This window comes from Dromaius novaehollandiae, chromosome 4 (assembly GCF_036370855.1).
Source record: "Dromaius novaehollandiae isolate bDroNov1 chromosome 4, bDroNov1.hap1, whole genome shotgun sequence".
Taxonomy (NCBI): Eukaryota; Metazoa; Chordata; class Aves; order Casuariiformes; family Dromaiidae; genus Dromaius; species Dromaius novaehollandiae.
Window position 1 is genome coordinate 35,152,447 of NC_088101.1, and position 27,808 is coordinate 35,180,254.

The window sequence follows — 27,808 nt, forward strand, 5'->3', positions numbered from 1 at the left end:
GAAATTAGAAAGAGGTAGGAACTACACTGCAGAGTAAGATTCACATGTATACACACACACACAGACACACACACAGATGAAGGAAAGTGACACTGAAAGAGATCTCAAAAGCTCAAGAGAAAGGGGAAAATGATTCTTAACACAGTAAAAGTGAATATCAGATACCCAACAGCACCCAGGACAAGGGTATAAAAAGGGATATGATGGGCTAAATTTGAAGGGAGCCAACAGCATCTCCAGACAGCCTTGCTGACAGCAATGCATTAAGCATAAAAAGTATCTGTGAAGTCCATCCAGACTGGATAAAAGAAAAGAGATTCTTTAATTCAGGAGCAAAAAGTATGTTGAGTAGAATATGATCAAAAAGAAAATGTCGGAAGATAAAATGCCAGAGTGCTGTGCCTACAACTGATGCTCATTGTAAAGAATATAGGTAGCATAACTAAGCTAGTTAAAACCCTGATAAGACTAATGGTAAGAGAGCTGGACTAAGTCTGATATGGCAAGCATTGTCCCAAAGTATAAAATTCTATATGCATTGGGAACACCTGATGCTGAGTTAAGTCAAGTCAGACAGCCAAAAGCTATCAGCATTTGTGACATGCAGTGCAGAGAAACACAAAGTTCCAGTTAGTAACATAAAAAAATATTAGCACCAGGAAAAAACAAAAAAGTCAATGCTTCCTGAGTTGCTACTTTTGATGCCAGTCACTTGTAGCTTTCTTTGTTCTCACCAAGGAAGAAATGAAGTAAGAGGCAAAATCTTGCAGAGGCTAAGGACATCCTCACAGAAGTGAAAGCAATACACTGTAAGTTAGGTGATTCCTTTCTTATTCATAACTACGAACTCAGGGATATGCTAACACAAAATCAAAACTGCAGTTTAATAGTTTCAGTTATATTTGAAGCAGTAACATGAGATAATTTTTTTAAATCCTTGAACCACAAAGTATACCTCAGCCTACTGAATTATTGATTTCTCTTGGCATAGCAGGACAGATCTCTGCAAGTAGTCATCACATTGCTAGAAGGTGACATATAATGCAAGAAGGGATAAAGCAGACTTCAGGATTTCAAGTCTACTCAGTTGTCAAGACTTAAGAGTTACTGAAAAGCAGCAACCAACAAAATAGTTCAGATTACAACCCTCCCACAGAGGAAGAAATAAAAATAGTATGTTAAGGACTTACAGCTATTCAGACACATCTTAAAGATACGACTTATATGACTTCAGCCATTTTAGGTACAGACATCTGAACCATTCAAGAATGAAGATATGACATATTTAGAAGGGAGAAAGCCTGACAGAAGCACTTTAATTTCTGCGGAAGGAAGAAAAAAACGAAAAGGGTCCTACTTTCTGCTTAAATATATCAGAGTTCTTGGACATGTAATGCCACTCACTGAGGATTGTCAAAGGGAAAGAGAAGGCCCAGAGTAAAGCAGGCTGTATATACTTAAATTTCAACTAGTTATAATTATTGGCAATACAATCTATCATCTAGTCCTAATCACGTCTTGATATTGGTTTAACCACAAACTGTTGTTCGTCTTACCATCTTCAGCAATCTCTTCTTTGTTTTCTTTTCCTTCTTCTAATTCTACTTCGTCATCTTCTAAGTCCTGTCCCTCTTGTTCTAGTTCTCCCTTTGTAATTGGTTTAGGTATATCAGGCTTTTTGAAGTCAATATCTTCATCTATCTTCTACAACACATTAAAAATCAATATACATTTAAAGTCAGATTTCAATGCCCATTTGTGTTTCGTTCTTAAGTATTACTAAGGACACATTAAAAGAGCATGTCGTTGCACAAATGCTAAGATTTTGCAAGTTTTATATTCTAGATAAAAGTTAAAAAACCAAAAACAAACAAAAAACGCCACTCACCCCACTCCACCCCCATCAAACAACAACAAAAGCCAATCAGTTTCTCGTACCTTTGCTGGCCAACAGAACAGCACACCCAGACCAACAGGGAGAGCTAAAGTCAAGATGTAAAGAACCCAAAGCCATGGGTGGTCTTCTGCAGCAGTCACCAACTGAGCAAACATACCAGGCTGTGCATTTATAAAAAATAAAATAAAAATAATAATTAAAAAAATCAGGATAAATGGACTTTGTGTTTAAAATGGTCTCTAATTTTCTAAGTTTGAGGTGCACTGTATTCATTTTTCTAAGCTTCATACTGCCCAGAGAAAACCCTTCTTTATCTTCGCCTTTTAATAGCTAAAGCAATACTGAATCTCAGTAATAATGAAGTAACAGCTCACCAGATTGCACATATCCATATGCCCTGAACAGCAGATACTAATGTAAACAGGTTATAGTAAAAAGGAAGAAACCTGGTACCTGAAACCAGGGTTGGCCCCTACTCAACTTGGTGAAGTGACATTCAGGCTATTGACAGCATTACACTTTCCACCCTCCCCAGCTACTCTACTTCTTCCACACTGTGCTAACTCAGGTGAAGGCTCCCAAGGTATCAAGAAGCTAAGAGCAGCAGCCAGTCTCCAGAACAGCAATTTCTCGCTCCCTCTGTACACAAGGAGGATTTTTCTGGGAGTAAATTCCTCCCAGAGAGAGGGGGTAAGAGAGAGGTAGGCAGCCTCCTGGTCCAGTTGGGCATCTGGAAAGAGAGCATCAACAACTACAGCAAGAAGGTTGAGAGGCACTGGGGGCTCAGAGAACAGCTTTTGCAGTTGTGTGTACAGGTACAGATGCAGGTTCCAACAAGAAAACAAAGGTTTCAGAAGGGCAAGGTTGTAGGAGGAGGCAGTTCCCTAGTTGCACAGGCAGATATGCCAGTGGTCCTTGCTCATCCTTTCTGCAATGAAGAACAGCTGGCAGAGACTGGGCATATTTGCCCCCAAAGCATTGTTTCTTTCCCACCCCCACAGGACTGTTCTTGCTACTCAATCAAAAAATAGGACCTTTAGAAAGAAAACATAGCAAGTAAAAGCAGCCACTAGAGGGGCTCATGATCATATATATTAGACCAGGTTCACCCTACAGTATAGAGAAGAGATCTAGACAAGCTGTAGTGGCTGCCCAAGTGCAGCACAACAAAACATGGATACACACATACAGACAGAAGAACAGACATAGCTGCACAAATATATGTGCATTTTCAGAGCTGCACAATATGCATCCAAGCATCCAAAGGCCTAGAATTTTTAAACACAAAAACACTCAATTATTTATCCATTTCTGGAGGGAAGGAAGCACATATATAAAGGAGTTATGGGGAAAACAAAGTGTAAATAGCTCATACTATTTGTACTAGGTGTTCAATCAAAGCATTTTAATTTCAGGAGGATATTGATTTGGAAAAGCTAGAAAGTCAAAAGGAAAAGTTATTACAGTTGCTCAGCAAAAATTATTAATTGTAGATAATATTCTGTGAGCATTAACAGAAAATTCTTCCAATACCAATTCTTCCTTGATACTTTTGGCTACCAAGAACATCATATAGTTTATACCTCATTAGCACTTGCTACTAATTTCTTCAAGCCCCAGCCATCTGCTGCCCAGCGATCTGCTACTTCTTTTTCTGAGCATATAATGAAGTTATCAAAGTAGATATCTGACGTCATAGACCAGAGCTCTAAACCAATAGCACTGACAGTGGTCATCTCAAATGGGTGAAGATCTTCAAAATAGTCTGGGTTAGAAATTTTCCGAGGGCTCCAGATTCCCTTTGGAGAAGAAGAAAAAAAGGAAAAAAAAGTAAAATCATATTACCTATATTTCAAAAAAAAAAACCACTGTAAAACAATTAGCACTCTCTGTCTACAGTAAATGCACTATTCAAAAAGGAAAGAGGTAGTGTTCAGTCTTCGCAAAAGCAGAAATGGAAATAGCCAGTAGGATTTTGACAGATAGATGCCAATTTTCTGGCTTAGAACAGACTGATTACAATTTAATTTCAAAATTTTGGGTCCACATAGGGTTACAGTAGTAACTGACTGTACAACATATCTCTGTTCCTCCTAGTACTACTGATTCTAAGCAGGTTTTAACCTCCCAGAATAAATCATCAAATTTCCTACTACTGCAAGAGAGTAAGACATAACTACTACTTCTTCTTCATCCCCTCCTTGTGTAATACATAGTGTTGGCTTTTGTTCATCAGTATAGCTTATACATTTTTCTAAGGGTACTGGTCAATATCCTGTGGCCTATGATGGACTCTTCCAGGATTGCACAGTGGCCTAAGATGGCAGGGGAACTATATCCTGCTGTGAAATCCTAAAAATGAAGGGCAAATTTTTAAGTTAACATCTTAAATTCTAGACAGAAAATAGCTACTACCTCAAAACAACATCCTGAGGGAGTTGGGAGCACATAGGGCAAATCATTACTCTGAAATTATAAATATATCAGTGTATGTATATATATATATATATATATATAAACAAACTTACAGCTACTGTAACCGGAAGTGTTAGAGAACATTTTCCAGAAAGAAAATTCAGCCCTATGAATACCTGTGGAAATTGCTTAAAGACATAATGCTCTTTTGTTTAAAAGCCTGCTTCGGATCTAAAGCTAAAAGAAATCAGACTCAAATTCTCCCAGAACAGAATTAACACAAGGCAGCTCTTTGATATCAGACTGATTCTCAGGAGTCAGGGAGGGAGGAAGGGGGCTGCGCTATCCAAAAGTCAATCTGCTTACTGAGAAGTTTCCTCTTTATTTTATATAATAAAATGTGTTCATTTAAAGTTAATGCCCCCAAAAAATCCTACAGAAAAACCCGTGAATTAGTCTATTAAATGATAACATACTTCACAAACCCTAAGACATAAGTAGTCAAAGGGTACTTGGTTCACTTTTGAATTTAGTATTTCAATTCCACAAGACAGACACTTAAAATCTTACGTTTGCTGTATTTCTTTGAATTTACTATTTGAATATTCTTTTTGTAGGGTATTTTATAAATACGAAAAATTGTTTTAGTAGTAGTTATAAACAAAGTTTATTTATTCTCAGATAGAATCATACAGAGCATATTAACAAGGTAGTACCAGTGAAAACAACTTTTAACAGTTTTTTTTTTTTTAATACAGGAAGCCTTACCATTTTCCAGTATACTTAAAAAAGAGCAAATTAAATGCAAAAAAAGCTCAACGTGTTTAGTGAGGGCATTCAGATTCATAATAAAATATATTGTAGAAAAGCCCATATACCACTTTGACTTGCCTGCTTTATTAAACTCTGTACCTTTTAACAACAAAATATAGCATTGTTATTACCTGATAGTTGGGATTCTCTATCATAGGTGGTTTCCATTTTCCCTTATAGTTCGGATTATTCATCATGGGACGCACCCACTGTCCACAACCAGGTGCAGTCTCACACTTTGGATTTGGGATCTGAGGGGCTTCCCACTCACCATCCATTTCTTCATCCCTACAGAAAAAGGGTTACAAGTGACTGAAAAACATTCAGCACAGACTGATTTGAACATTAATGGTCAGTCTGAAATTGGAGCCCACACATATTTTGTTATAACATCATAATTTTGCTTGCACTTTTTTTTTTAATGAGTATTTTCAGAGTGCTGAAGATTTTTTAAAACCATATTTTCAAAACTGCCACAGCATAATTGAATGCAATTATATTCTCAAATCTGCAGATAGCTTGAAACACTTCTCCGTAAGGTGCTTACACCGCTTTGACCACCTTACAGTATTTAAGTATCAGCTTAAAGTGTTTTACGTTTTATCATTATAGCAGATTCCCTCAGAGGGGTCTCTGATATCCCCCCTTCTATATCTTCAGAGATGACAAAAGGCAATTATTGATATTTTCATACTTTTCTAAAAACAACCCCCCAAAACAACAAATATTTGGCCGCACCTTAAAAACTCCTACTTGCTATGTCAAAGCAAGGTGAAATGTGGATTGAAGTTCTGATCCACAAATCATAATTTGCTACAGAGAATATAAGATACATTAACAGACCTGTACTTATTGAACTAAGTTCTTACCAATCCTCTGGTTTTTTTGCACTAGGGTCTGGTATATACTCTGGTTCATCATCAAGCCATCCCTCAGGCTTAACAGCATCAGGATCTTCTATTTTGGAAGGCTCATCTTCATCCCTTCAATTACAGACTGATATTATAAAATACAGCAACACGACTTTGAACCAAAGTTCTGTTCAGAGGACTGTAACTAATGTGAAAGGGATAATTTTCAAAGGCACAACAGAATTAGACACACAGACCATGAGAATTAGGCATCTAATTCTCTGTTTCTAAATATTTAAAAGTTATATTTACATAGTTACAAGGCACTAGTTAGCCCACAAACTGCTGCCATCAGCTGCTGGATTTCAGACATATTTTCCCACTAACTTTTCTCTTTTCTTCCTCAGTTACTATATGAGCGCTCTACTTCACGCAGAAGGATGTAATTAGAAATCATTGAATGTAAATAACGAATATATAATGGGGGGGGGGGAGAAGTGTTCCTAATCTTTCAGCTAGAGTAATGTCAGGCATTACTTGCAACAATAGAGGCTTGAAACAAATTAGCAGAAAACACAACTCGTATTTATTTCTTTAGAAGATGATCAAGTCCTTGTATCCCCCAAATTATACACATATTCAAACATAAGTTTTATTTTTTAGTAGAAAAAAACATGTCATTAGCAAAAATGAACAAACAAAAGCCTAACAGCAACAAAATCCACCCAGTCAAATCTTTCAAGTGTTTTTCTACAGATAAAATTATCTACTTACCAATCATCTGGTTTGACAGCATTGGGATCTGGAATTTTTAGTCTCTCATCCCAGTCATCAGGCTTCTTATCATTAGGATCCTCTATTTCTTTAGGTGGGTTTACTGGAGGAACCATATCCTCAAGAAGACTTCCTTTACTGACAACGGATTGGTCGATTAACATTTCAAATGTATCATCTGGTTTCAGCACTAAATTGAAAAAAAAATTGTATTAAAAGAAAAGGAAGTATACATTTTACAGATACCTTCAGCACAAACCTATATGCTATGCACAAGCTTAGACAAATAATAAACAAATAGATGCTCACTGACAGACTCTCCACTCAGATCAGGTGCCGGACCTGGACACAATACAATGAAGTTGGTACTGTGGGTATAGCATGTCCAGCATCAGGCCCAGAACAAATAAAACCTGCAGGAAATTCAATAGCTGAAATACATCCGAGCATGTTCTAGCAGATTCAAAAACCTACTACTTGGCCAAAATTCTACTAATTTTATACAAGGACAATAAAAGACAAATCTTTGCCCCCCAAAGCATCTCTGCTATCACATTACAATTCCACACCGGAAAGCATGGAAACACAAGAAGCACTCAGAGGTGATGACACAACTGAAGGATCATCAAAACAGTATTTACCTCTCAGACTTAAATCTGACTGAGCCATTTGCCCAAATGCCAGACTGCAAACACAGAAAGTTCTCCCCCAATGGTTAAATATTTTAGCAAGTTCAAGTAGTTGATAAAGAAAGGTCTTCAAATTGAACAGCCTTAGACTCAATAACAGATCCTGCATCCAGATCCATTTCTAATAACCAGTGAGTATATTAATTCGTGAAGTGCTTAACAAATGTAATCAAATGTCACTCAGTACAACTAAGATTATTAATTCAAAGCAAATACTATTCTACTTTTACAACAGTTTACAGAGATGGGAGCTGAAAACCAAAATAACAGTCTCATTATGAGTTTGATAATATCTAATGAAGCTCTTACAGCTTAAAAACTTTGAACTGAATTAAAATATCCACAAATGCAAAAATTAAAACCCCCTATCACTTTAAATACAGAAACTCATGATTTTTTTCAACTTATTTTATCAATCACATAAATATGTTCAAATCACAAAACACCTTTACTGCTACTACTGAACAATTTGTTCTATTTTAACAACTATAATGGAATAAATACAATTTGAATTTAAGTATCTTTAATCATCATCTCAAATGAACACACAAATAGAGAAAAACACCTATTCCTTCATGATAAATATAAGAAGGTAAGAAGGATTATTTATTTGTTGTCCTTCCTCCCCCCCCCCATTTCTGTCATTCTGTTTCACTTATTCCTGTTATCTAAAAATGAAATTTTGCTACAGCACACTATCCTAATTTATTTTAAAATTAACACATTTTTCCAAGGCAGATCAGTTGAGCATGTTTTCCATTATTAACCAGTGCTAGTTCAAAAATACAATCAATTTTGCTGAATTCGCAGTAGATTAGTTTAGCCCATTTTTCCTCATATTTCTGTTTATTCTTCCTGAAAATTTTGAAAAAGGGAAAAAAGGACCAAGAAATTCAAGTTGCTTCTCTACTGTACTCTTGATTGGTACAGAAAGAAATGCCACACAAATTAAAATAGCCCAATTAAAAACAGCCCAAATTTATTTATCTTCAGAGAGCGTGGTAACATCTCTTTATACACATTGCTGCAGATGAAACATTACTGAGATCTCTAATGTGTGGAGAAGAGTAGCATCTGGCATTCTGCAGGACATCTAAGTAAGTTCCTGTAAATTCCTCTGATACCTTCATAAAATATTGGACGTTTGTTCTTTTTTTTAATACCATTCTTAACAAAATTTTTTATTTCCTAACATAGCAAGTACTGAAAGTACTTATCAAGTCCTCACTGCTAGGCTGGCCAGGGCCAGTATGTTTTTTCCTGCAACTGAATCTAACACTGCAGCATTTCAGAGCCAATTATGTTCTGCAGTCATTAAACCATCTCCCCAATGAAGAGACCATTACAAACAGAAAGCAGGCCCAGATACAAAGTTTCAGTGGATGGAAACTCATTTCTAATGTTTCTTTTCTAATTTAACCTTATAAGAATTAAACAATACCAAGAGTATAGAGGTGCGTCTTCTTGTCCGAATAGAATTTTTTTAGGTCTACATCAGGTCGTTTTGCATGTTTTTCATCATATTCTCCAGTTTTAGGATTCTTATGTCTGAAGATAAAATGCAGTTTGTAGTCTTCTCCACATTTATCTGGTCCAAACATAATAGTATAAGGTGTTTTGTCAAAAAAGTATTCCTGTAGAAGCAAGAAAGCTGAGCATGTGTTATGCTGTACATTTTCTGAAGTCATCATGGGTACTACTTTTCCTTGATGCCATGGCATACAGCAGTTACCTATTTTTTAAAGGGTGTTTCATGTAATATCAGTTCTAAAACTGAAAACTGGTAGGCTGAATCCTGAAAGGTATTGAACCGTTCCCTTGAATTGCTGAATGCTTTCTGTTCCTAGTTCTGACTAACCAGAAAGATCACTTAAGCTGCTTATGGGAACATAAATATACTTAGTGAGACATTATCCTTACACTGAGTGGAAATGCTTGTCACAAAACAAAATGCCCAAACACCTATATCCTTCTGCGTACATCACACTAAAAGATGGAAGGGAACTAATTACTATCCTTTAAAGCCACTTACATTTCAATACAGATAAAAAGCAGGATATAATTATCCAGTACTTTATCACTGTCTTCTTGCTCCACACTACTTAATAATCAGAGTATATTCCATTAAGCTGTTCAGATATTTGCAGTATTTGGCAACTGTTTATGTGGAATATGCCGTAACATGCTGTCTTATATTCTTAAGGAATTACTTGAGGGGAGAAGACCATTTAAATTCTGGAAATTTTCTTCTTCAAAGATACATCCTGACAGATTTATTTCTTGAAACAAACTTGTACTTTTATATTTTAAACAGTTTCTGAAGGTAACATAAGACATTCTCAGTTTAGATTTAGCAAAACTATAGAAGCGCATGTTTTGTTTGGCTACTTTTACAACATTCATCTTGGAAAGTTTCACTGATAAGGATTAAAAAAAATTAACTGACTAATAGCAACAAGCATACATACAGCATTGAGATACATCCAGTTTTAAATTAAAAAAAAAAAAAAAAAAAAGAAAAAAGAAAAGGAAGAGAACACTGACTCTTTCAAGCTACTTCCTCTTACAGCCAGTAACACTCCAAAGAAAAAAAAGAAAGGGGGGGAATTGGATGCACTGTGAGCCAACCCACAAACAGGCAAGATTTGTGTATGCTGTCTTCTGGTTTACCTTCTAGATAAGGTTACAGAAGTTGGAGAATTCTAATTCATGTGTGATTGAGCTGAATACCTTGATCTTTCATCTTCCTTTAAAAAGTAAAAATTTTCAGTTTTACACATGAGTTTTACTTATCTATACATCTTTCCACAACGAAAGCTGTCATGCCTCCAACAGTTTTTCTACATGCCGTATTTTTAATACTTATTTATTTGTATGAAAGTTGTTTTAAGTACTGAAAAAAACCCCCAGCATACTGGCATACATTTGGGAAAAGAGAAACAAGAAGTTGCATTAACGCTTTTATTAATATATTTTATAACTGCTTAAAAGCAACACCTTGTATATGCCACCATCTGCTAGAGTGTTGCAGATGTACATATTATCCCTTATATCTCATACAAAGTCCCACTGTTAAGTGGTACATCCTGACTGTCAGTTTGCAGGTCAGGACAGGCAATGCCTTGAGTCTGTCCTGAAGAATCTCCTCTTCATTTTGCACATAAACAGGGCATCACACTTCACAGTAGTACAAACGTGGGTAAACCTGCATCCAAAGAGGTTGCAGGCAATGCCATCTCACCTTGAGCTAGGGCATTCTTTCATCATTTTAAGTTTAGTCAGCATGCAATGACAACGTTCTTCAGCTTGGTACTTTAAAGTCAAGACTGTGGCTTCATGGGTCAAGATAGCAGCAATAGGCACACATGTCTCAGGCATAAGCACACATGAAAAACAGTCCTTTCTTATTCAGAAAGAAAATAATGAGATTTTGCCTCCACTAGCATCAAGAAGTTTTTCTAAAACTTTCTCTGCTGTTTTTTTTCCATGAACTTCCTTTCTAGCTTACCAAATCTTGTTTGGTGAGCAAACTGTATAGTCCGATGCATCTCAAAATGAACAACTGTTATAGGCTGTAGCTGTGATTGCCTCAAGCTTCTGTCACTACAGCACTCAAGGTTGGCTCAACAACACTAATAACCTCAAACCTGTAGCAGTCAGGGTAGTCTGCCTTTAAACAGTCACAGCAATTTGTTTCAGGATAGGAAGTACCCTTCTCATTTCATGTTTGCACTGCTGAGTGAAGGCAAGTTCTTCCCATTCATGATGGTGGCCTTTCTCCTCCCAAAATTCCGAATCCACACTGGTCATTCCAAGTCTGTCCAAATATGTAACCTTCTTCTGTAAATGCTGTAAATGCTGCCATATGCACCAGCATTGAAGCAGCCACAGCAACTACTCTATATATCAGCCACCCCTGCTCTGTCAACACAACAACCGTTCTGTACAGATTTCTAGGTCACAAGTCACTGTCACTTCTGAAGGTAAAAAGCATTGCTAGAATATCCTCCATCACGGCCTAGATTGCCTATATTTGCACCCCAGGGTAGTGGCAGTAACATTAAAACAGAAACAATCAGTTCATGCGTGAAGGAACTGATACTTGGCTGGAAAAGGCAGAAGCATTTTGAGCCAGAAATACCTGATTGTGTTAGCATAGTAATAAGGAATTTTGTAGACGGGCTTGGAAAGGGCAGGCAAGTTCCCATCAATATTTTGAGAAGCAATCTACTGAATGGCCCAACATACTGAGGCTCTTACTGATTTTTTTAAACCTAGGAGAGCTGATCATTGACACAACTTCCCTGAGGACAGAGATTCTTCATTGTATGCAGTTTCTAAATCCATGTCTTGATCTTCTTTTAAGATGACACGTTGCATGTCATTCAGGAAAAAACTACTTAAGGAATTATGAGCTGAGATTCTATGGCTTGTATTATTGCAAAAAGTCAGGCTAAACAGATATAGAACTCCTCTGTCCTGGATATCAACGCTGGAAATTTTATTAAATTTTAAGATTAATAGTTAACATAGTATTAGTCATATGCAGAACTAAGAGGATTACGTTGAACACAGTACACTGTTCACTCTAACCTTTTGAAATCCACATTTTGAGATTTCTTATGTGAATCCAGATCTCAGTAGCTTGCTTACTTTTAATTTTAAGCCACCTGTAACTTTTTCATTCAGATGAATGGAAACTATAGTAAGAAAACGCTATCAAATATTCCAATAAAAAAACTGCACAACTGTGAAGGTTGTGTACTTCTGATCAATCATAGGCATACGACTGATCTTGCCCAATCTTCTGCTTAAATATTTTGGATGCTTTTAAGAATATAGGATGTATTATGAATTATTCTCTTACTGATATTCCACAAGAACAGCTACATATTCCCAAAATGAACAACTGTTAGCAAATGTTAAGCAAGAAGACATACCAGATCCAAGTCATCACTTCTGGAGAGAAGTTTAATATATGCACCACCGCAGTCAATGCCTTCTTGAAAATTCACTTCATATCTGGGTAAAGAGGGAGTTAAAAAAAGCAAAAACAGACAAATTTAAATTAATTTACAATCGGCAATTCTAACTTTGAATATGTTCTTAATATTATGTATTAGTCACTTGATTCTTGTATTAGTCACAGATGTGAAAACATTTCTATGCGGCCAGAAGATTTTAGTTACCATACAAGCTAATACAGCACTGATGTCAATCAAAGAAAAGCCATGGTAGCAATTGCTGCAATTGGTATCTCCAAAAAGAAAACTTTCAAGGTGCTATTGACCAATATACAAGCATCAAGGTGAAGCAGCAACTGACTGAGTTCTAGAAAATATGTGCTATCTTTGGAACTACCTACATGACACATTACATTTAGCTAGAGCAGTTATCTGTACACGTCTACAAGCACAACAAAGCAAGTCTCAGTATCAGAAACAATATGTAGCCATATTGCCATGGCACCAATCACTAATTTAACCAGGTCAGAAGTGCACTGAGCTCCGCTGATATTGCTGCAACAGCTGCAAGATTTAAGCCATTTTCACTGAGCCACCCAGAAATATTCTGTAAATGTAAGAACACTGTACTCAAATTATGCATGATCTAGATTTCTCAGAGAAAGATTGAAAATTAATTATTTTTTAGCAGTTTTGTAAAATTTTTTTTTATTGCCAAAAATATTTTAAAAGAGCTTAAACATCATTTCTTAACACTTTTATTACAACCTTTTACTTGATTATTAAATCTTTCATATCTACAGTTTTGGTAGCTCTGGATACAGTAGTCAATGCTGCACGCAAGTCAGTATTTTTCTACAAGGATTTAGATTACCTTCTTGACTTAAAGTTTTTAAGGATAAAAATGTTAAGCACAAATACAAGGAATTACTTACTGAACAATCAAAGGTTTATTATCAAAAATAAATGGTTTTGTTAGCATAGCTGATATTGCATGATGCTTTGCCATTGATTTTAACACTAATCCTCTGTCTCCAGGCACTGTGTTTTCTTTCAGCTCTTCTACTTCCCATCTTCCTAAAACAAACACACACACAGTCTTTGAAAAAAAGAATGTAAGCTGAAGTCAAGAAATTGCAGCCATACTGAAAGCAGAGTTAATTGCAGATAAAGACTAGTTACCAAAAGCAGGGGAGAAATTTAGCGTCAAAATCAGCCATTGAATAATAATTTATTACTGATAATGCTACCTGAATAAATAAAAGAATTACTGAAGTCCAGCCTCATCTCCCTCAAACTTCAATTGCTCTACAGCACTAAAATACAAAAGAATGCTAAGCAAACCTGTTGCTCATATCTTTCTGTCGAATCACTGATTAAGAAAGGTGTTTTAGCTGCTAGTTCTCAGGAATTAGAAACAACTACAATTCCATCTCTACAGTTTGAGTATAAAATGAAAACTGCATCATGCCAAAGATCCATCTAACATCATGTTCTGACTCAGATAATGAGGAGAAAAGAAAGCTTAGGGGAAAAGAACATAAGAGATACAAGCAGTCGCAACAAGAAGAAATGCTGGAAAAGCTTTTGTTAAGTAGGTGTTTTTACAACAGCAGAAACCCAACAGTTTCACAACTGTTAGAATGAAAAAAAAAAACCAAACTTGCTTGCACATATAAAACAAAATTTTTTGATTAAAAAAGCAATCCAAGGACTCCGAAGTAGAAGAGACATTCTTAAGTACATTCTTAACATAATCCACCACAGAAAAATGAAACTGAACAAAAGAACTTGTATATTTTAAGCTTCAAATAATTTTTTACATTAAAACATTTTAATAAACTTATTGCTCAAATCTTTAGCACGTGTGAACATCACTGGATTTCCAATTAACTGACATTTTGTATGCAAAAAGCAAGAGTACATTTTAGATATCTGTCATATATTCAAGACTAATAGTGGAACTGCTAGTACAGAGACTGTCTCAAAGCTCCTGTTCATATTTAATCAGTTTTACAGTAAAAAAATCTATTTCAGCTTTAAGAAAGTGGCAGATAGGTAAAGGAATATGTACACCTTGGGTCAGCATAGCTATAAACAGAAAAGCCCACTCTCTCACTTCACCAAAAGGGTACTAGTTCTAGTCATTTAAGATAATGCCACCTTTCCATATTTTAAATACAGCATGTATGCAATGTACACATTATTTCTTCCTCTTCTCTAATTTACAGAAGCCTGAAAAAAGATCTTTAATATTGCAGATCTGCATCTTTGAGTTGTGGCATCCCACAATGCTTAGAGAAGGATAACATACTTATCCAGATTTTAAGATTGTTGTTCTTCACATTAAAAAGCAATAGTTGCAAGGCACTGTGTAAGCTAGAAACCTACATCATTCTTCCCCTCCTTCCATTAAACAGAAGGAGATTTTTCAAGTCAACTAATCACATGGGAGACCAAGCTTCCCAGAAAAAAGTCTTTGCGAGAATTACTACATTTGATCTTAAAAACAAACAACCCAACAGCTTTAAAAATAAAGGTTATATAATTATAAATTCTCCAAAGATACACTTGATTACACATGTAGACAACATGAAAAGAACAAGATTCCTGAAAGGGCAGTTATATTTCTTCAAAGATTCTAGGCACAAGATTCACCAATTTTATTTTCTAGAAATAAAAACACCCCAAAAGAAAGACTATTTTTACAACTCTCTGCAATTTTGAAAAAAGCCTCTGTCAACATGGAAAAAAAAGGAAGAAAAGTTGGCCTTTTTAAGCATGTATTTTAGAGGAGATTCACAGATTCGGTTAATAAAAGTAAACAGCTGTTTCATTCTCTGATTTCACAATTATAGAAGGCCATTAAAGAAGAACAGATAGAGACATCAACAAAAACAAATTCATAGTTTTCTCTAGTCTTTTAAACAGGAGGGAGGAAAAAAACCCCTTCTTCAACACTGTGCCTTCCTGGGAACTAAGAACAAGCAGTAGTACTAGGCAAAATACCAAGACAGAACACAAGATCAAGTATGTGGAAAATAGTTCAAAAAGGTCTTTTCACCACAGACTTTTGCAGTGGGAATTATTCTGGGTACCTTTAAGCAAATATGACTGCTTTGACACTACAGATTGAATTTCCATCTAATATGAGGCCAAGCAGTCAGAGAGAGGACCAAACTGTAAGACTGAGCACACCTCAGTTCTTATGAGCATCTCTTCTGTGTAAATATCACGTCTGCAACTTCTAACCCCCTTTACCAGTTACTTCATTCCCTACAACATCTGTTCTGTGTGCTTTTGTACACAGAAGTCCTACAAGTTACTTTTGCTTATCACTTTCTATTAAACTGATTTGACTTCATTTGACATAAAAAGCATTGGCAATTACTTTTCTTTTGCAGCAGAAACTTTTTCTGTTCTCCTTGCCTCCTCATGAATGAAATAAACTGAGGTTCCAAATTACTGCCACAGATCACATCTCTTCAATAACAGTTTACAATCATATTCAGGCAGAAAATTCTAGCCTACAAATTTGTTAATTCAAATGCAAGCCATAATGACAAACACCATCAAAGAAACTTTCTCACTATTACCTTTAGAATTTCTTCATATACCTTAAGAATACACTGTACAAGAACCACTGTAGAACCCTAAAAACAGACAACCTGAAAAGGTTTTTTTAAAAACAAAAACACATTCAGTTTCACTTTTTTGTTTCAGAGATCACTGAACTTTGAGATCAACTGATGAATCAGTATCAGATGCAACAACATGAAAAACGCTGCACTAAAAATGCATTTATCGACTGAAATTGACGTGCCAAATATCTCTGAAACAATAATTTTGGAGAACATAGTTCTCAAGAAGCACCACTCATCAACAGTCAGTACTGAATATTCAGATACCAGAAGATATTCTAGTATCATTCATTGCAATAGGATTGTTGGGATGATAGAAAACCATCTTGCTAAGAAACCCAACAGACAACATTTCATAACTCAGTTTTAGGACAACAGACATTACACAAGTGAAGATTTTTTTGACCTATGTCATTTAAGTTTTTAAAAGTAAGTGCAGTGTAAAGGTTAGTTGTTTCTCAAAAAGCAACAGAGTATCAGAAACCACATAGTGGTAGTAAACATTAAAAGGTTTACCATCATACTTAGCGATGTTATCATCTGTGTCTTCTTTCTTGGTTTTAGACAACACCCACCTAAAAATAAGAAGTGTATTAGTCATTTAATTATCTATGCAAATAGATATGGAAAATCCTTTCAAACAAGGAAAAACAGCATTAGCTTTCTAGGATGTGAATCTACAATAGCAATTTTGACAGTCAGAATCCTGGACCTTTCTGTAATTTAAAGAATATGAAGAATAATTAGGAAAAATTATAATAGATTAGTATAACATTGATTTTGAAATACTTCCTAAGAATTTAAATGAATATACAGTTATAACTCCAAAGTTATTCAATTATTCCAAATAAACTATAATCTTACATAAAATATTGAGGTTGATAATCCATAATAATATTATATAAGCATAAGAATGCTACAAAAGCATACAATGTCAAAAATAAACAGAAAATAGCCAAATCTAAGTGTAAAATCTACAAGCTTGACAAGAAAAGAAAACAATCATCCAAACAAACCTTAGCACTATTTGACCATAACAGTACACGCACATAGCGGAGGAGGAACGGAAGAGGTGAAAGCATCCAATGACAAAAGTGATTACGTGCTAATCAGTTTCTGTTTTATTGCATACAGAGGATCCCAACAGGCTAGACAAACTCCTGATCACCTTGACACTATGAACAAGGCAGACTCAGCTTATCAAATTCAGCCTACCAAAAAGAGAGAGCAAAAAACCACACACGTGCACACACACACTCCCTGCACACAAAGCATTCATCTGGAGGTAAAAAGCAGGGGTGGGGGGCGGGGAGGAGCCAGACCACCCTCATTCGGCCATATAGTGGATCTATGCTGAGCCACACATAAGAGTATCTTAAGCCAGCACTGCTGTTGCAGTCTTTATTATATCAAACCACAATACTATATTCTCATTGTGGATTCTGTAAAGAACTACTTTCATTCATTCTGAACTACCCTCTACAGGAAACATTTCAGGGATGAATGCTCTGTATTTCCTGACTGAATTTCAGCAACATTTCTTCATGGTTAAAAAGATGCTGGAGAAGCTTCACAATATAAATTGCAAACTATACCCTTGTTCTTCCAGGAGAAAGACCAACGAGGAAATAAAAAAATTGGTAAGTCATGCACAAATTTTTCAAGCCTGCAAACTTTAACGCCTTAAAAAAACATGCTGCCCTTGCCCCAAAAAGCTACTCTGCTCTGATGATTGACCTAATCAATTTTTGTCCTTCCTCTCATTTTTAAGAAAGATAACGGCAACGTGCTGCTTACTTTCTCACAAATCTTAAATCCATATACTCTGGCAGCACAGAAATTGCACTGGTTTAATTGCTCCTAACAATTAATAAAGTATATACAAATTCTTTAAAAAAGATTAAGTAGCTTTTCACGTGGTACAACACAGAATGTTACTCATATATAAATTAAGTACAGCTAGACCAAAAAATCCCCAAGAGTGCATCTAAAGCTTTGGATTTTAGATGCAGTAAGAAGAGAAGCTAATCTTCACACACATCTCATGAAGCTAGAGATGAATGACATCAATGCATTGGAAGTATCCCACTTAAGTTTGAGTTTGTTAATCAAGGTTTTTTGTTATTTTTTAAACTACCTTTTAAATCATTTTTCCTATCATTATTGCTTTCCTATTGCATTTCTTATACTTACAAGTTCATTCAAGTGACATATCACTAGACATGATGAGACTTTTTTTTTTAACACAAAAAAGAAAAACTTATTTTCCTATTACGTTTGGTCTAAATATTTGTAACAAAAATGAGGAAAACATTAAAGATAAAAAAAATTCATGTTAAGTGTATTGAAGTTCCCTCTCACTATGTAGAAGAGGGGAATAGACTAGAAACACAATTGAAAAAAAGGCAGTTAGTCTCAATTTATTAAGCTACTGTTGCCTACTACCACACTATTTTGTTTATAGCTTATATTGTGCATCCCCAAGAGATATACATGTCTTATGACAGTATAACCTCACTACTACAGTTATTCCATCTCAGTCTCCTCACAGGAGGTCAGACAGCTTTAAGCTCTTCCGTAATGAATATATCATAGTGCTTCTCCTTCCACCTGTCTTGCTCTTCAGGAGAGAGTTGGTTTTTGTTGCTTAATTCTGATAACATACAAAAATACCTTTTTTCATGATTCTTCACAAATCGAGAGAGAGCTTCTTTGTTCAGCAACATCAAAGTGGACACGGAAAAAGTACACCAATAAAAAGACCTGATTTATCATTAAGAAGCATAGACTTTCTTTCACATTTCAGCCTTAAGGGCTCTGGCATTTCAAGCTTTTCTCACAGCAACAAAGTATTCTAACACCTGATCACAGCAACTTTTACTAATGACATTTCTACTATGTTCGTAGTTTCTACCTGGATGCACAGTTATCTAAACTGCGTCAGTGACAGTATGCTAACTTGACTTGATCCAAGAAAGAAAATCATTGATCACACAGATGTAGATACTTACAAGAGACTCCTTTGTTTTCTCTTGGTACACAACTTCCTTTACATTTGAGCTAGAAAAGGGACTGAAATTGAACAAGTTTTCCAACTAAAAGTAGTAAGTCTATTCTGGAAATACTAAAAAAAGTAACATATACACATTATATTCACTCTTATTTACAGTGTGTTGTGGCAACTGGCTTTAAATGACAACACTTAGCTTTTCATTGAGCAACACAAGTGACACAGTAGCAGTTGCACCTTACATTTCCACACTGCTGGAAGATGACTTGTAAGATGCAGACAAAACCAAAATTCCTGGCTTAAAAGTTGCTGGGTTAAACCTGAAGATTTTACTAAAGTATTAATGCAGTGTGGCCAAACTAACTTCACTACCCATATAAACATCTAATCCTTTTTGACAGTATGAAATAGCATATGGAAAGCAATACAATAAATTAATGAAAAATATCTGCTAAAGAAAGTCTTCACCAAAGGAGGTACATCTACAATGCTGAGAGCACCACCTTGTTACAAATAGTGAAGACAGCCAGAGGAAGAAAGAGTTCGCTAGCAGTTTCTGACCAGGTATGCTACTGCAGCATGATGGCCGTACTATTCACACCTTGGAGATAGTTCAACCGACCTCGCTAAATCTCTGCATCACATTATTTTTCTTACTATCCACAAATGCAATCTATTAAACACTTCAAGACATCATAAAGACAGCAACATACCTGAAGTGTTAACTGCCCAGCTCAACATTAAAAAGTATTCAGAACAACTATTACCCAATTGAGTATTACCCAGTATGATCCCAATTCTAACCTCTATAAAAAATACTTCTGATAAAGATACTAGCAGAAAAATGAACAGAAAAAAAGTCCTGCCATTGTAAGTTAAATTGCTAAAACTGTAAATTTACAATTTTTTTAAGACACTACTCACCCAGCCAATATTCCATCAAAGGTTTCCGTAAAGTATACTTCCCCAGTAGGCTTTGGAGTCTGGTACACAACCTAAAAGACATTTAAAGATACATGCTCTAATAAACAAACTACGATTTTTCAATTGAAAAACACTATCATGCCTCCAGAATTAGTCCACCCAGTCAGACCACTAGAGATCCTTCATTAGAAACATCTAATAGAATAAGACACTTACTCTCCCACACACACACCATTTCTACAGTTTGGGTGCATCCCTTCAACAATGAGCAATTTCTCAGACGTGAAGCATCCGCATGACCAAGAGACAATGGTAAATAGCAGAGGAGCAAACCGAGGCTCAGGGCAAGGACCCTTAGAAGGTAGAGGATTTTGAGAGTTTCATTTCTAGTAGCATGTTAATAATGATGAGAGGCTCTTAGTTTTAACCTTATTTTCAGATATATGAAAAACTCATTCTCTTTTCCAGATTTCTGAAAACTAGATCATGGTTCTCCTACTAGGAGCAGGACACAGCTCAAATGCGTACTGGATTATCACCATTCTTTTCCTTCTCTTTTTCCTCCTCTTGCTGTACCCCAGCAGACAGACATAGTGAATAAATCAACATCTTAGGAAGTTTCCTGAAGAAAGTTTCAGATACTGTGATAAAACCATACATAAAGTAAAAAATTGGCTTTTTGTGTTCAAAGTTCATAATTAAATAGTAAAGTACTGTCACATCATCTTATGCTTGATGTAAGCTTAGGATTCCGTAATAAATTTTAAAGACAGTAGTTTCATGGCCCAGCTGCACTGAAGCCCTAATATAAGATAGTGATGCCAAAGATATGCCAAATAACTTTAAACTTACCATAAGAAGAGGAATGAAATGGCAAGTATTTTAGTCAAGATAAATACTCAGATTCATCCTATTTGAATGTGCATAAAATTTCTTTCTTATTGCTTTAAAAAAAGGGAAGAGAAAGCTATAGTAGATCTGCACTATTTGATACTGAAAAGAAACTTACCTGGGGACACTTGAAGTATACAGATGAAATATAGTACAGGATATTTAGATATCTAAGTTTTACTAAGCTAACTAAGCATGTTTGTAGAAGAAAATGCCTGGATTGTCCTTTCATTTTTCAATAGGATTGAGAGGTTGGAAGTCTTCTCAGTTTGAACACATATCTGCATAAACTTATAAAAAGGGCAACCTACCCCAGCATTTAAGCAGCTCCACAAGAACAAAGATAAACTACAGATCAGGGAGGGGGGCAGAAAAACCTGAAAGTTTACTGAACTTGCACTAGTTCTCTGCTTCTTCCCTATTTCTTTCTATACACATTTTCCATTCTCCCCCCACCCTTTCTACTTGGCACATTATAGCTGGGCTGCGCAGCATAAAAAAAAACAACTATGAATATTGTCCACGTCTATTATGAAGCACAGCATAACAGATGCTGAAAGAGCTTCTGAGAATAAATAAATAAACAAACAGAGGGGGTAAGAAAGACAGTTATGACTGATGAAACCAAGAAACTGTTCTGAGGTCAAAACTGGAAGAAGCCCAAGCAACATTTTCTGCTTTCTTCTCTATAAATGCATGTTAGGCTGCAAGGTATGTTACCAAGAACAACTTAAAACTAAAGGCTCTAGCTCTAGACTGAAGTATAGACTAGCAAGGCTTTCTTAATGACTATCCGCTACCAGTAAGAAATCTGATTTTCCACTTTGACATAGTAGATTCATTCATAAAGCTCGTCCTACGTGTCATACACAACAACTGAAAAGTCTCAGTTTTGTGGGTTTGACACCCACTACCTGAGTTGTCAGATGTGTGTAATTTGCTCTTTTTAAAATGCATTTGTCTACCATTTCTATGTTAATTATAACCATCTTAAAATTAAACAAGATTTAACTAAAGACATCTATAATCTTACCTCTAAAGAAGATTTATCTTTGTCAACGCCATCATCTTCAGACTGCTTGTCAAAATCCTCCACTTCAATGTCTGTATCCCCATTTTCTTCATTTTCAGTTTCTGCAGTTACTGAGCTAATTATCAGGACACCCAAGCACAGCCAGTCCCACTGGAAGTGCATCCTGCTTATCTGAAGAATTGAAAGTTGTATACTATAGATATCATGGCAGGGATGCTATCAATGCTAGTTCAATTTTACTCAAGATTTTAGCTACAAGAAAAAAAAAAATCAAAATAAGAAATAAAGACTATAATCATTCTAAAGCATTCTTACTATTCTCTTACTATTCTCTCATTTTAGGAAAGTGCTATATCTTAATTTGAAATTTCTTTTTACCATACAATCAAACTTTTTTTTTGAGTTCCTCTTCTCCCTGTGGAAGTGCTTGTAGCCTGATCCCTTACCTTGCCAGGCCAACAATCCAGCAAGAATTTGACTGCTGGATATATGCAATTTTAAGAAGAAAGAATGCTTTTATTTTTCTTATTCCTTATCAATCTGAACCAGTAATCAAATTGAATCAATTTCTATAATGCAGCAAAAATGTAATACTTTCCTTTCATTAAGAAAAATAAAATTGATGGATTCAGGACATATTATTATCCACAGACAGACTTCCTTATTTGTGTTTTGGCTCTTCTTCCACTGTCTACATTCAGATGAGTGCACAGCTCATACTAACTCCAACTGTTAAATGTCAGAATGAAGTATTCAACTGTTTCAGAAAATATTTTGTTTCAAAATTATCCGAAGCTAAAGTTTAAAAGTTTAAACTTAAATGCAAGTATCTTTCTATTTTGGGGAAAATCTGCAAGTCATTAATCTGTAAACATTGACCAGGCGCATGAACATCAACAGCAGCTAATTACCCCAGCCTCTCAACCTCATCTGTTGCAAGAAAGAACAACTGACATTGCCCAGTAGTTTTTGCTTCACACCTTTACATTAAAACAAAGTCAAAACCAGTCATAATAAAGTATACAATGGTTTCAAGCAGTGCAGCATCAAGCATGTGCCTATGCAAGCTTCCTCAATGGTCCTCACGTCAAAAATGCTTCTTTTAATCTTGCTTCTTTCTGAATCTGCTCTTGTCTGAATTTGGAAATGGAAGGACAGCAGCTCTAGATATCACTGTGTAGCTGTTACCTTTTGGTTCTGATCAAGCTCTATCCAAAGGAAAATTTAAAAGACAGCCATACACTGAAGTTAGGTTTGCTATTGTAAGACATATTTTCAACATTTTGTATTATCTTCTAGTCACCATGAGTTGTATGAAATATTCCCCTACTTGTGCGCCTCAGAAAGCAGTCACCCCTTCAGTTGTATAATCACTCTTGGAGATTACATTCAGTTTGTTTACAAAAAAGACCCGGAATAACACAGCAGTCCAGCAGATTGTCTCATTCCGGAAATCTGACTCACATTCTCTATTCCTAAACTTTAGCAGTTTTGCTATGCAATTCAAACATTAGAACGTACTGACCCTTATTTACCATTGAATTTATGTCATCTGCAAGTTTTACAAAGCAGTGCATACAGACATCAAACAGTATTAAAGCAAAAAACACATCCAGTAGGACTGAACCATAGATGTCCCCCAAAAAACCTAATTCTTCCTTCCTCATTCATTTTAATATTGACTGCATTGATTATATTTAGAGCCAAAAACCAGAAATGTCACGCAGAAGTAGTGTTTCACATACTAGTAGTATATTATTAAAAGTGTCACTTACTGGGACAAGCACCTATTTTGCACAAAACTACGCTGACAATCATTACATTACCATTCTTCTTATCACTACTGTCTGCATTCCATGCCATTCTTTACAGGAATTTTCATTCTTTAGAGGTGTTTTGCTTGAGCATGACTATAGTTCCTTCTTTCCACAATCTCAAAATTTTGGTGGTTTTACAACCTTAATTAAAAACTACAGACACTTGATTCACAGATCTCCTTGGCCAATTCTAAAACTTAAAATAATCACATCCTGAAGACGTAAAGCCATTTGATTTGTCACATATGAACATGGCATCTTATAATTCAACACCCTTCTCTGGAGGCTGTCACACTCAGTTTTACCATGCCCGTTTTCTTGTTCTTAATCATTGTAAGAGGATAAACAGTTGAAGAATTTCATGTCCGTATCTTCCATGATTCTTTAGATCCACTAATGTGGTACCTATAAACATTAGATTTACTATTTTAGCATGTTAACTGAAAACTCTTCTACCTACTCTGGCTAGTTGGTCATGTAGAAGACTTGTCGTTCTTCTTGTAAGGCAGAAGAAAATTTAAATCTTCCTCTGTCAATACATTTGTTTTATCCCATGGACAATTCAAAACACCTACTTTCACTTGCATAGCTACAATTTACTGTAATTAGCCCCAACCACCTTTTTCATTCACAGGCTAGGACGGGCATCCAAAAGTCAGGCCAGTACTTCCATTACCCCTCGGTTCCCTTCCAAAATTTCTGATGCTGTTAAGCATTTCCCCCTCTACTTCATTCATACAGAGTCATATCACAACTCCCTGATCTTAGCCTAGAACGTATCTAATCTGATCTGATCTTTGATTACATTATTTTTCCCTTCAACGAAAGAATGCACACTCTTTAGAACAATCCTAATACAAAATACCTCAGAGTCACTGAAATCCAGCCTCAAGAACAATTACAGTTTATCACCCAATTGCCAGGTAAAGACAGTTCCAAACAGGACCATCAGATCATTCTACTTCTTGTGAACTTTGTCAAAACTACATTCTTAGGATGTGAAATAAATCTTTAAACTAAGCCAAATAGTCTCTTCTCTCAAAATAAACTTCACACAACACGCATTAAATTTAAAGAAAACAACAGACTTTAAAGATTAATTAACAAGTAAAGACCAATGAGAATCTTATATTACTCCTTCTTCACGGGAACCTTTGAACACTGTCTGAAAGGATCCCCAGTGTTGCAAGCTCCGCAGTGGAGCACAAGTTAGCCTGGTCTATTGCACACTCACATAAACACCAAACATCTTTACTGAAAGTCTTGAGTAAACACCAAACACCAGCAACTTCCAAACGGTCCTTGAGAAAGAAATAGGCACATGTAAAACCTTACATCTTCACAGCAGTTTCTGTTAGCAGTGTAATATGGCTGTAGGGTGACCCATGAGAAAATCAGAAAGTTGCACAGCAGTTCTTAAATTTAAAAATTTTGGTAACTATGGTTAGAGAAATTTATCCAGTAATAATTACACCTCCAACACAGGATTACCAGTCTCTCTTTTTAGAGCAGGCACCATATATTTGCCTTTCTCCAGGTTCCCGCACAAACTCCAGATGACAAACACTAATTGTTAAGGATTTTTTTGGACAAGGTCCTTCAATATTCTTTAATTAATTTCATCAGACTTCAGAAACTTAAATATATCTGGCCTAAAACTCTTTCATCTGTTCTTTCCTGCTAGCTTTACCTTTTTGTTAACTGCGTTAAGAATCTAAGCATATAAAAAAGTTTAGTATTTCATACTCCTTTGTATCATCTGTTATCAACTTGCCTTTCCTTATTAGTAAAGGAAATACTGAGAAAGAATGTGCCTGTGCTATCTAATGCACTATGGAGTCTTTTCATACAAGATTTAAAAATCTGAATAAAAGCTTAGCAAAAATCACTATTTAAGTAAATCCATAGAAAGGTACCCCTTGGTTGTCATAATATACTTGCTACAATCAATTCTGAGTTTTCTAGAGCAATGAGAGACAGCATGAGAATAAATAAAGAGAATAGATCCAGTACAAGATTTAACCATGGGCCAAATCATGCCTAAAACTTGATTAGACAGTCCCAAATTTATTCAATCCACTTTGGTTCTAGGAATCCTGAATAGAAAGGGGGGGGGGGGGGAAAGGAAGAAGAAAGTCAGTACACAGGCAGCCCATAAATTATGCGTTCAGCTTCTGTGAAAATACATAGCTTGAGACTTAGAATTTTATGCTATTCATGTTTGTATAGCTTGGTCATTCTTAACTACAGGAATATGGGCAACTACAGCATGTCTACACATCAGAAGAGACATCCGAGCCAGCAGTACCACTGTAAAGCAAGCTCTCGTGACTAACAGTGCTGGAATATCAGCATAATATTGCAGTTAATATAATACACCACTGTTTCTCAGAACTATACTAGTATTTACATGAGACAAGAGACACGAATTGAAAGAGAAGATCTAACTGGATATAAGTAGACATTTTTTCACAGGGGGGGACAGATGAGCAGTCGGGCAGATTTCCCAGAAAGGCTGTGCTGTCTCCATCCTTGGAGGTTTTCAGGACCTGACTGGACAAAGCCATAAGTCTAACCTCACAGCTGATGCTGCTGCAAGCAGAAAGTTGGACTAGGGATCTCCTGAGGGCGCTCCCAAGGCAAATCACTTGATTTCTATGGAACGTTGGTCAATGCAACTACGTCAATATGTCAAAAGACCGCACCATGGTCTTTTATATATTCTGCACATGCCGTTAGATTAACAGCACGCATAGAAGGCTATCGTTATTCCTTTTGATGCAAGAAACTAAACATAGTTCAGGATTTTGTAGATTATTACCAACTTGTCAGTGTACTCTGAAGAGTCTTCTTCACAAAACTTTATTTACAGAAATAAATTCTACTTTGCCAAGCAGAGAGTGAAGAAAATTGTGATGAAAAGCTTTCCGCAGTCCAAGGTTTAAAGGTCCTGCAGCCAGCATCATCAACCACATGCTTTTCCCATGGTCAAATACTAACTCCATCCAGGATGATGGAATTTTCCCCCCCTTTCCATCTATAACCATGTGCCACCTTACTCCTTCCCCATATAGCTACACGGGCACCAATCTGACCAGACAACATCCACCTGAAACTCCTCCCCGAAAAACACTCCAGCTCTTACACAACCATTTTGCTTTATTTGGGGTGAAAAATCGTACTTTACTATCTTTTATATAAGTCTTAAAGATGTTGTGTGAAAACGAGCGTCAGCAAGACTTGACCCAAGTTGCAGTATTATACTTGTGTAGGTCCTTTATTGCGTTGCTACGTTTAGCTTGGGCTAAAAACGCCAGGAATACCCCTCCCCCCCCCGGACTCGCGTAACCCCTGGGTGTTCAGGCAGCGCCCAAAAGAAGCCCAGCTGCTGTATCTTTACGCAGACAGCGGCGGGAGCCGCCCAGCCGTCCCCAAGGGATGCGGCTGCCCCGGCCGCAGCGCGTCGCGCGGTCCCGGGGCGGGCAGGAGGCGCGGGCCGCCACGACGCTCCCCCTCCGCGGCCTCCCTCACAGCTGGGGCCGCCCGGGGCTTCCCGCCGCGCTGCGCCGCGGGGGGCGGGCCGCCGCGGCGCTGCCTCGCGCTCCGAACCTTGGCGCCGCGGGCGGCTAACGGCGAGTAACGGCCGCCGGCGCGCGAGGCGCACCATGGGGGAGGTAGCCGCTGCCTCCCTCCGCGCACACGGCCTCGGCCGGCACCGCTGCCCACACCCGCGGGGCGGCGGAGGGAGGACGGGCGCCCCCCCGCCGGCCCCGCGGCCCTCGGCGGAGGTCCCCGCTTCCCCCTGCCCCGGTTACGAAACGCAGCAAGGCAAAGGGCTCCCGCCCCGTGCCCCCCTTCAGCCCCCGCGAGGCGGGGGGCGGCCGCCGCGCACGACCAGCCCCTGCAGGAGCGGCAGGCCCGTCGCACGGTCGCCTTAGCGCGCCCGTCCCCGCGGTAGGCGAATTACCGGCGGCGAAATCCCGTCAGCGACCCGCTGGCCAAACCCGGCCGCCTTTCCCAGGGCATCACCGGCCACGGCTGCGCATGCGCACCACCTTCCCCCGGCGCTCTCAGGGATGCAGGCGCCGG

The 27,808-nt window shown here is 37.1% G+C and overlaps 1 protein-coding gene across 3 annotated transcripts in view; it reads right to left on the reverse strand.

The window, feature by feature from the left end:
* Positions 1 to 27,808, reverse strand: part of CLGN (calmegin) — a 34,185-nt gene extending 6,377 nt beyond the window's left edge. For 2 of the 3 annotated variants that reach the window (XM_064510730.1, XM_026106139.2), the window contains exons 1-13: positions 27,687 to 27,808; positions 21,903 to 22,154; positions 19,979 to 20,049; positions 16,561 to 16,619; positions 13,339 to 13,480; positions 12,380 to 12,461; positions 8,881 to 9,073; positions 6,751 to 6,940; positions 5,995 to 6,108; positions 5,257 to 5,413; positions 3,481 to 3,696; positions 1,939 to 2,058; positions 1,557 to 1,704 (exon numbers count right to left, since the gene is read on the reverse strand). In XM_064510730.1, the coding sequence (XP_064366800.1) occupies positions 1,557 to 1,704; positions 1,939 to 2,058; positions 3,481 to 3,696; positions 5,257 to 5,413; positions 5,995 to 6,108; positions 6,751 to 6,940; positions 8,881 to 9,073; positions 12,380 to 12,461; positions 13,339 to 13,480; positions 16,561 to 16,619; positions 19,979 to 20,049; positions 21,903 to 22,064 (1,654 nt within the window). In that variant the 5' untranslated portion in view covers positions 22,065 to 22,154; positions 27,687 to 27,808. The remainder of the gene's footprint in view (positions 1 to 1,556; positions 1,705 to 1,938; positions 2,059 to 3,480; positions 3,697 to 5,256; positions 5,414 to 5,994; positions 6,109 to 6,750; positions 6,941 to 8,880; positions 9,074 to 12,379; positions 12,462 to 13,338; positions 13,481 to 16,560; positions 16,620 to 19,978; positions 20,050 to 21,902; positions 22,155 to 27,686) is intronic. The other variant, XM_064510729.1, reaches the window with a different exon arrangement.